Source organism: Electrophorus electricus, chromosome 10 (genome assembly GCF_041902795.1).
Source record: "Electrophorus electricus isolate QZ-2024a chromosome 10, ASM4190279v1, whole genome shotgun sequence".
NCBI classification, from domain to species: domain Eukaryota; kingdom Metazoa; phylum Chordata; class Actinopteri; order Gymnotiformes; family Gymnotidae; genus Electrophorus; species Electrophorus electricus.
In genome coordinates, this window is record NC_137506.1 from 32340777 (window position 1) to 32350776 (window position 10000).

Consider the following 10000-nt stretch of genomic DNA (forward strand, 5'->3'; position numbering starts at 1 on the left):
GCTCTGCATGCCAGATTTCCTGTATTACGACAAACTTTTAAGATCTTTACAAAAATCGATATGAATTTTTTTAATGGGAATTATATGCCATCGAGAGACAGATCACACACTCTGTAATAAATCTGCTCTCTTTAGAGTTGTAATTGATCAGCTGTTTTCCATGGATGTCAGTTACAGTTGAATCTCACAGCAGGTGAAAAATCAGGACACACTCACAGCAGTGAAAATCAGGACACACTCATTTCTAGACCGTCTACTGTCTTAACCAATTACAATATCTTACTAATAGACAATAATGAATTTCGATAGGAATACAAAAAATAATCCGTTGCTTCTATTGTTCAAGAGGTACCCCAGGGGTCTGTCTTTGGTCCTCCCCACGTTAGTGATTTCTCCACTAGATCAGATCATTTGTAATCATGGCCTCAAACCCCACTGTTTGCTGACTGCTTCCTTTTTGTTAGTTTTATCTAAACATTTTGGATTCCAACAGATTGTAGTACTGTTTTATAATGTCATGCTTTGCAACCAGATCGGATATGAATGTGTTAATATGGCCAGGATACATGTGTGATGGTGCAGTTTACCACACTGCTGAGCTGTTAGGGAATCTGCTCAGGGAATCCGCTGTCATCCTGCCGTTTACAGCAGACAGACCTGGTCCTTACAAAACTTTAGCAACATCCTTTACAAACGTTTTCCATTTTCATTATTGTACCGCCGTGTCTTTGCGTGGTCATACCTGTGTTGCAGAAAGGGATTTGTTTAGGTGTTTGGTTGATTTCCTAAACAAGTTAAAGTCTTGTTCTCCTCTAGATCTGGCATTCAGATCACCATAGAGCAGAATGGAACCCAAATTCCCAAAATGGTTCATTTGTTTTTGAGGACTTTCAAATGCCTTTTAAAGTAATAAGGGGTGTTTGGGGCTTGGATAGAAACCGCACAAGAACCGATATCCCTCACTGTCTAATAGGTTCTAGTTTATTTTGATCCATAAATCATCGACACTTATCACTCCCTCTCCTTCTCTCCCTCTCTCTCTCTCTTCTTTCACTCCTCCCCTTCTCTCTTCACGCTCTGTTCTCTTTTAAGTAATAAGGAGAATTCAGGGGAGGGTTATAAATTGCACATAAACAGATATCCCTCATTTTCTAATAGGTTCCTGTTTACTTTGATCCATAAAACATTCTTCTGTTTCTCGCACCTTCATTCTCTCCATATCTCTGTGTCCTTTCACTCTCTCCATACATCTCTCTTCTTTTCTCTCCTCTTCACTCTCTCTTTTTCATTCCCTTCTTTCTCTCTCTGCACTTGTATTGCCAGTTTGGAGGTTACAAACCTTCCTGCCACAATAACAATGAAACACTGCAGCCAGTGTTTGTGGTTACAGTTTTGATCATAGTCATCTCAGCCTCACTCCCAGTCTGTCTGTATCTACTCAAACACACACTAGATAAGAGTTTCACTCCCCAGACACTCCAGGAGTGCTTTGCTCAAAAATCCGTACATCCCTTTAGATCCTAGAATGTTCTGGGAATCAGCTTTTTAATTCCAGAATACCCAAGAATTCCTAATATACATTCTAGAATATTCAAGAATCTCTAAAAACAACATAATTTTCCACTCTAGAAGTCTCCAGAATACTCACTGCATAGATTAGAGCATTACAGAACATCTCAGAGTTCAGTCTGAAGTGTGGCAGAATGCTCACAAGCCTTGTACAAGCCGTCACGCGACGTCTGCCCAAACATCTGACTGAGGATGTGCTAAAACGACATCAGGCCAGCACCATGGGAGACATTTAAGCGCAAAATAAGGAAGACCGCGCGTGTTGACGTTTACATGGAGGGGTCTGCCATTTATCCACGGGTGTCTGTATGGTTCGGAGGGAATGCACTGGTCTCCTTACTGACTCTCCTTACCCAAACAGCCCAGTGTGAAGAGCAGCTCTGCCCCACGCAGGACAGAACTGGTATTACTACTGGTCTTCCTGTTCACTGAATGGCAGCTCTGAATTAGTTGAAGTGCATGAGGAGCTGAAGTTGGACATAAATCATTGTTTTCTAAAACACACTAGGTTAACAAGGGGGTAGTGTTACATAAACAAACCATAAACGTGCGTGTGTGTGTGAGGTTGTGTTACTGTGGTGTGTGAATATGTGTGTCCTTGTTTAGGTGTGCATACATGCGTGTGTTTATGCATGTATTTGTGTATTTGTGCATGGATGTGTGTGCGCATGGGGTTTTTTGGGGGGTGTTTATGCACATGGGTACACATGTGCAAGTATACATTTGTCTATGCATGTGTACATGTCTGTGTGTGTGTGGTTTGGTTAGTGTGTGTGCTCATGATTGGAAATTATGCAAGTGGAAATAAGTGTGTGTTTATTTATATATACATATCTATATATATATATATACATACACACACACACATATATACATATACATACATACACACATATATATATATACATACACACATATATATATATGTATATATATATTTTTTTTATATGTATGCGTGTGCGCATACACATGTATGCGTGTGCGCATGTATGTGTGTGTGTATGTGCGTGTGTATGCATGTATGTGTGTGTGTGTATGCGTGTGCGCATGTATGTATGTGTGTGTGTGTGTGTGTGTGCGCGCGCACACGTATGTGTGTATGTATGTATGTGTGTGCGCAAGCCTCACCTCCACATGCCTCGGAAGCTGTAAACGATGCTCACACAGCGAGGTAGGGGGGGTGTCTGGATCCCATCCAGCTGGGCAAGCAGAGACACCACACCGAACAGCACCAGGTACTTCACATAGAAGAACTGCACAACAGCCAGAGCCAAGCCCCCTGCAGCCGGAAACGCCTCCATATATTTGTTATGTCTTCCCTCATCACTTTCTGTTCTTTCCCCACTTTATCTCTCATCTTGATGTCTTTGTATTCTGTCATAATTAAAGCACTTTTCATATTAATTATTACTGGCTCTTAATTTCTTTAATATTGCAAAGGTTCATTCATGTTTTACTCTAATACTGCTTTGGCAAAACTGTACATGAATATGGACACAGCAATAAAACTGGAATTAAACTAAAACCACTCTTATATCCACAGAGCACGTTCAGCTTTTGTTTGGCAAACTTGTACCTGATACAGTCATGCCAATAAAGCTACATTGAATTGAATTAAATATAGACAGAGAGAAAACAGACTTTCATTCCTACCACAATGCCAAGAGTGAGGAAAAGTGTCCCCTCACACAGCTAGTCCTGACACTGAGTTCAATATCAAACACTGATCAGGAATAACCTGAAATCCAAACTAAACTTCATCACCCACTGGAACACACACACACACACAGCGTAATGCAGTGTTATCGGGCCACAAAACATCAACACACTAATAGACTGTACCATTTACACAGTGACTGATATTAAAACACAGAACCATGCTGACAAAGTCCAGACTCAGCGAACACAGCCTGGACACCCAGACCGGCCGATAGCAGACATCACAGCTGTCCAGAAAGCAGAGACACTGAAGAGACAGACGTGCACTCTCATCGAGTGTGAAACATTTGACCAGATTCACCAAATTTACTTCACCAAGTTTGCGATGATCCACATGGAGAGGATCCACATCCAAACCGTGTAGACTCTCCACTGGTGTTCCACAAGGCTCAGTATTGGGCCCCCTTCTCTTCTCTTTGTATACTCATTCTCTTGGTGATGTAATATCTTCTCATGGCTTCTCCTACCACTGCTATGCTGATGACACTCAATTATTTCTTTCTTTTCCACCTTCTGACACGCAGGTCTCCAGACGTATCTCAGCATGCTTGACTGACATTGCGTCATGGATGACAGCCCACCACTTGAAGCTTAACCCCAGTAAAACTGAGCTTCTGTTCATCCCACGTACTCCCAACCCTCACCATGACCTCACAGTTTCCTTCGAGAACCCCCTGGTATCACCATCTGAAGCCACCCGTAGTCTGGGCATAACCTTGGACAACCAGCTGCTGTTCTCAACTCATGTTTCTACTCTAACCAGGTCTTGCAGATTTCTCCTTTGGAACATAGGAAGGATTCTGCCTTTTCTCTGAAAGGAAGCTGCCCAGGTGCTTGCATAGTCTCTTGTGATTTCAAAGCTAGACTACTGCAACTCGCTAAATGCTGGTCTTCCTCTAAGAGCCAACAAATCTCTACAACTTGTCCAGAATGCAGCAGAACTGATCTTCATGACTGGTTCACACGTTACTCCACTGCCGCACTCCCTTCACTGGCTCCCTGTAGCTGCACGCATCAAATTTAAAATCTTGATGCTTGCCTTCAAAGCCAAAAATTGACCAGCCCCTTCATACATGAGGTCAATGGTCAAAGTCCGATCTGTACCTCGAGTACTTCGAACCTCAAGAACAGCTGGGCTTGAAATACCTTGCTTCAGGTCTCATGGAGACAAGCATGGAGACTATTTTCTGTCCTGGCTCCAACATGGTGGAAGAAACTCCCACTTGTTGTCTGGACAGCAGAGTCCCTTGCAGTCTTCAAACGCAGACTGAAGACCATCTATTCGTGGAATATTTAAAGGACAACTGACACTGCTCACATATTGGCTGACTAATTTAGTACTTATTGTAGGGCACTATTTATGTTGTTTAACAAACTCTAGCACTTATTGTTTATTGCACTGATTGCTGTCTGTTATAGAGCTTATATGTGTTTTGTACTTCTAGGTATCAGCATTCATCCCCGTATTCTACAGTATTCTAGTTCATTGGTATGTTGGACTCCAACCTACTCTACTGTACTAGGATATTCTATGAGGAAATGACAAAGCACTTCTGTAAGCCGCTCTGGATAAGAGTGTCCGATAAATGCCGTAAATGTAAATGATCCACCAAAACTTTATCTAATACTGACAAACCCATTAGGAGAAAAAGAAAGAAAGCAACACTTTAGCTGGACGATAGATGGGAAAGGAGTTAAGGAGAACACACACACACACACACACGAATGGGTACTGGAGGCTCTGAGTTAGCAGTCTGACCCTTGGCTAACACATTCAACACCCAGATCGCACTGTCCACCACAAACATTACTCTCACTATCCAAACACTGTGTGTGTGTGTGTGTGTATGTGTGTGTGTGTGAGAGAGAGAGCACTGATTTCCCTCGGTGCCACCACCATATTGGATAACAGCAACTTCCAGAAATCAGTAGAAATAATGCCCACCTCTTTGTCTGCTTCCAGTGTGTGTGTGTGTGTGTGTGTGTGTGTGTGTGTGTATCATTCACTACTTGCCATTTATGACAAAATAGGGAAAAATGCTTCAGTATGAACTTTATGAAAACTTATGGTAATTCATCAAAGCTTTTTTAGATCACATATTAAGGTGAATATTATGGCTTTATAATGTAAATACAAACTATGACATTGAAAGTTATTATCTGTACTATCATTTCAATGTATTGAATGACTATGGTTACAATTCTTAGATACGATTACCCGTAATAAATACATTTGGATAAGAAAATGTATGTATGAATTTTCAACCGCAAATATCTCCGATTGGTCGATGCCATAACAGCACATGCAGAATGTCCTCTGATTGGACAGTGCGAGTGATTGATTAATCCATGTTGACAAATATGCACACTGTGCTGACGTGCTCTGTGTGTGTGTGTGTGTGTGTGTGTGTGTGTGTAATGTCTTACCCAGAGCCCAGGGTGAAAGGATGTGCAGGTAGGTCTCGTTGTTTTGGATCGCGTGCATGTACATGACGTGGATCATGAACTCAGCCAAACACCACCACACACACACTCGCAAGAGTTTGGCCAAAAGCCATTGTGCAGACACGTTACACACCGGCCTTTCTATCTGCAGGGGGGGAGGGAGAGAGAGAGAGAGAGAGAGAGAGAGAGAGAGAGAGAGAGAGAGCATGATTGGCAGAAAAGAAACATAAGGTGCAACAACTGAAATTTAGGTTTGTAAACATTTTGTTGCACTCTGCAGTAGCACGTGTGTGTGTGTGTGTGTGTGTGTGTGTGTGTGTGTGTGTACTCTGCAGTGTTTTTCACACTAATGAGCTCAGCACTACTCTGCTTCCTGTCATGCAGTCAACAGCAACCAGCATTTACCTCTTTCACTATGTGTGTGTATATATACACACACACACACACACACACACACACACACATACACATACATATACACACACACACACACACACACACATACACATACATATACACACACACACACACACATACACATACATATACACACACACACACACACACACACACACACACACATACACACACACACACACACACACACACACACATACATATACATACACACACACACACACACACACACACACATACATATACACACACATACATGCTTTATCTCTCCCTCTCTCACTCTCACACACAATATATACCTGCTTGCTTTCTCTCTCTCACACAAACACACAAGTATACTTTAAAGTTTTGTGGTAAGCTAGTATTCATGACGGACTTGAATATAAGCAACAGAGTAAAACTTTTAAATCTAATTAAGCCCTTAGGCAATCAAATCGTGAAGTAGATCCTTCAGGACCAGACAGCTCATATGAAATCAAAGTTCTTCTTTCAGTGACATGTCCGAATTACAATAAGTTGTTCAAATTACACACATCTCAGAGTTCTACAGCACCGAACCATGTGGGTATGTTTGCTTGAACGGGAGTTTTTAATGAGCCACAGCAGACTACCGACTCGGGTAACGTCAAGCTCGGACTAGTGATATACAGTTGAGCTGGATCGGTATTTCTGATTTGTTCATATAATGACGGTGGAGAGTTTCATTTTCCAAATTGTGCACATTCATACAGCATTCAAATTTTCAGAAGCAAATGATTGTAATTGCCTGACCTTTTTCCTCACATGATTTAGACAGCTGGGGTCATGTTCACTGAGTACTGTCATCATAAACAATAAGTGCTAGAGTTTGTTAGACAACATCAGTGTAATAAACAAAACACTACAATAAGTGCTAGAGTGTGTGTTAGTCAACATAGGAGCAGGTTATTGTGATTCTTATATTTGATGTTTAATATGTACATACTGTCCTGGCTGACCTGTTGGCTGAAGTCTTTGTAGGTAATGACGGGTCCGTTATAGAACAGAGGATGATAGAAACAGTAACTAGTCAGACTGCTCAGCTGAGTTGCGAGTTCCTTCATTCTCCTGAACTGCACAAAGGGGCAGCGGACGCTTGGTCCTCCGGCCAGCAGGGGGCTCCAGCAGAGCTCCAGGCTGAAGCTAATGCACCGTAACGCACACACCGCAGTGCTGAAGAGCAGGAGGAGGTATCGCTCCTCTGAGTCGTACCAGGCTCTCTGCAGAGATACCAACAAAGACATGGTTGGGTGCATTAACTATAAACATCAGCGCTAATGCTAACTGTGTTGCACTTAAAGTGCTGTAGCAGCTTATGCTGTCGGCATGGTAACCATGCACTCTCCCTCCTGACCTGGGAGAGTGCATGGTTACCATGCCGACAGCATAAGCTGCTACAGCACTTTAAGTGCAACACAGTTAGCATTAGCGCTGATGTTTATAGTTAATAAATTGAACAGAGAGGCTCACGAACACCCACATATACAGGCGCTGGGCACTTTATAAGAAAGCATCTGAATGTCCAGGTTTTAGGCCAAAGGGCATACATCACCAAACCAAAACTAATAAACTCTTCAGCACAAAGTGACTCGAGATCAAAAGTCCAGTTTTAATTAACATTTGATTACATTTACAACCTACGAAAGGCTTCAATTGGAGCTACATGGTCACCAAACTTCCCAAGTCACAGAATTTTGCTCAGATCACCAAGCACAGTACGACGTACTGAAATCCATACGCCCGAACAAGGCCAGGCCAGAATATGGCGTCAGGGAGAAGGACGATTTACGCTCGTACACGGAGAAGCTGACAGCACCACTTCCTACAGCTGCACGGAGATGGGTTGCCTTGGCTAGCAGAAATCCATCTTTATTACTCCATATATCACAGCTCTCCCAGGGTCGGAGTAATGGTATTCTTACAGTTATACCTGATACACAGAGGTGAAAAAACCTAGTGGAGAGAAGGAGACCAGGGCTGGTGGGGGAAAGAAGAGAGGAAAGTATATGGATGATGATCATGGACACTGCTTTGTTTACTCAACACTTTACCAAACATAAAATCATTTCTGTAAGTCCCTATTTCATCATGTCTTCTGTGTCATTCTGACTATGTCTCAGTGCTGGCCAGTGTCCAACCTGAGCTACGCCACTGCCACACTGCCGAGTGTATTTAACGCTGTATCCTAAGCCACACTGCCGAGTGTATTTAACGCTGTATCCTAAGCCACACTGCCGAGTGTATTTAACGCTGTATCCTAAGCCACACTGCCGAGTGTATTTAACGCTGTATCCTAAGCCACACTGCCGAGTGTATTTAACGCTGTATCCTAAGCCACACTGCCGAGTGTATTTAACGCTGTATCCTAAGCCACACTGCCGAGTGTATTTAACGCTGTATCCTAAGCCACACTGCCGAGTGTATTTAACGCTGTATCCTAAGCCACACTGCCGAGTATATTTAACGCTTTATCCTAAGCCTGTTCTGGGACAGATCCACGGCAAAATTAGTGACAAATCCCTTTCCGACCCTCTTTATCGGCACGGCAAAAATCCACCCGATACCCACTCCGCTAATAGAAACACAGGGGAAGAAGATAAAAGCTACATCCTGCTGTACCATCTGCTAATGGCTTTTCCTTCACACCGTCTTTTGTTGAATCACAAGGTCCCTGATAACAGCTAAATGGTCCCTCAACAAAAGAGGCTCGGGATATGAAGAGGTAATGGCGGTTAGATTGTGCTCCAACGGACACGGGACGGGACCAATGTTTCATGTTAAGTTAAATTGCAATTTGGAAACTCATTATCCATCACAGTTTTGTTATTAAGTACAATAAAAAGAATTTAAAACTTATCCTCAGGAAATGAGTCTTTTTTTCTGAAAGGTTATAACCAACACCTCACCCTCCCTGGTAGCAAAATGTCTATTCCAATGTTATTTTTGAATCACTTTATAACGGTCATGCACATCATAAAAATGCGTTTCACTTCCTGTCTTCTTTTAGCATGGCTCCTCCAGTTATATGCTGAGGCCTTGCATGTGACGTGAGTCACACTCATCTGCATGCACCGGAGGCAAAGCCATGTGACAGGTGAATGTGCAGGATGGTGGAGGGGCGAAAGAAAACAACCTGTCAATCAAATCAATCAATAGACAAACACACTTCCCTGTCCTGACAAGTATCTAAGGACCCCTGTCAATCAGACAATCCCACCATCTGATTGGTCAGAGGAAACAGATGGGTGGGAAGGAGTGAGCAAGATTAAGTCACACTGCGGCAAAACCACTCAGAGAACTAAATTACTGGTTAAAAACATTACAGGGTGCATATGTGTGTGTTTTAAATGCTGTAAACAGAGCTAAGAAATGCTTTTTTAAATGCTGCATTGTTAGAGATTGCCTGGATTTACAGAAGGTAATCCAGACTGATCTCCTGTATCAGTAGATTTCTGACACGAGTGAGGGATTATGTGACATCCTCTCAGTGTGATGTGATGTGTGTGTGATAAAAACATGGGAGGAGAAGAAAATAAAGGAGAGAGAGAAAATGATAAAGAGCAAAAGAGGAGAGGAGTGATTGAGAAGAGTTAGGAGTGTGGAGGCAGCGCGCACACATGCACACCAGCCCGTGAGCCATGCGCTACCGGACCGAAGCCGTCCTGTGGCGCAGAACCGCTGATTAAACATGACATTTTGTGAAATTCTGACCAAGCGCCTTCTTTCCGTCCTCTCTGAGGAGCTTCATTTTCCTGGAAAGGTTTGTGGGTTCGGCAACTCTGTCCAATCTCAGGCAGTCCGGGTTTGCACAGATTGCCAATATGAGCAATAA

At 42.8% G+C, this 10000-nt stretch overlaps 1 protein-coding gene across 7 annotated transcripts in view; it reads right to left on the reverse strand.

The window, feature by feature from the left end:
- hhat (hedgehog acyltransferase) overlaps nt 1-10000 on the reverse strand; it is a 66600-nt gene that overhangs the window by 45843 nt on the left and 10757 nt on the right. For 4 of the 7 annotated variants that reach the window (XM_035532685.2, XM_035532686.2, XM_035532684.2 and 1 more), the window contains exons 6-8: nt 7128-7388; nt 5716-5878; nt 2698-2848 (exon numbers count right to left, since the gene is read on the reverse strand). In XM_035532685.2, the coding sequence (XP_035388578.1) occupies nt 2698-2848; nt 5716-5878; nt 7128-7388 (575 nt within the window). The remainder of the gene's footprint in view (nt 1-2697; nt 2849-5715; nt 5879-7127; nt 7389-10000) is intronic. The other 3 variants (XM_035532689.2, XM_035532690.2, XM_035532691.2) reach the window with 2 other exon arrangements.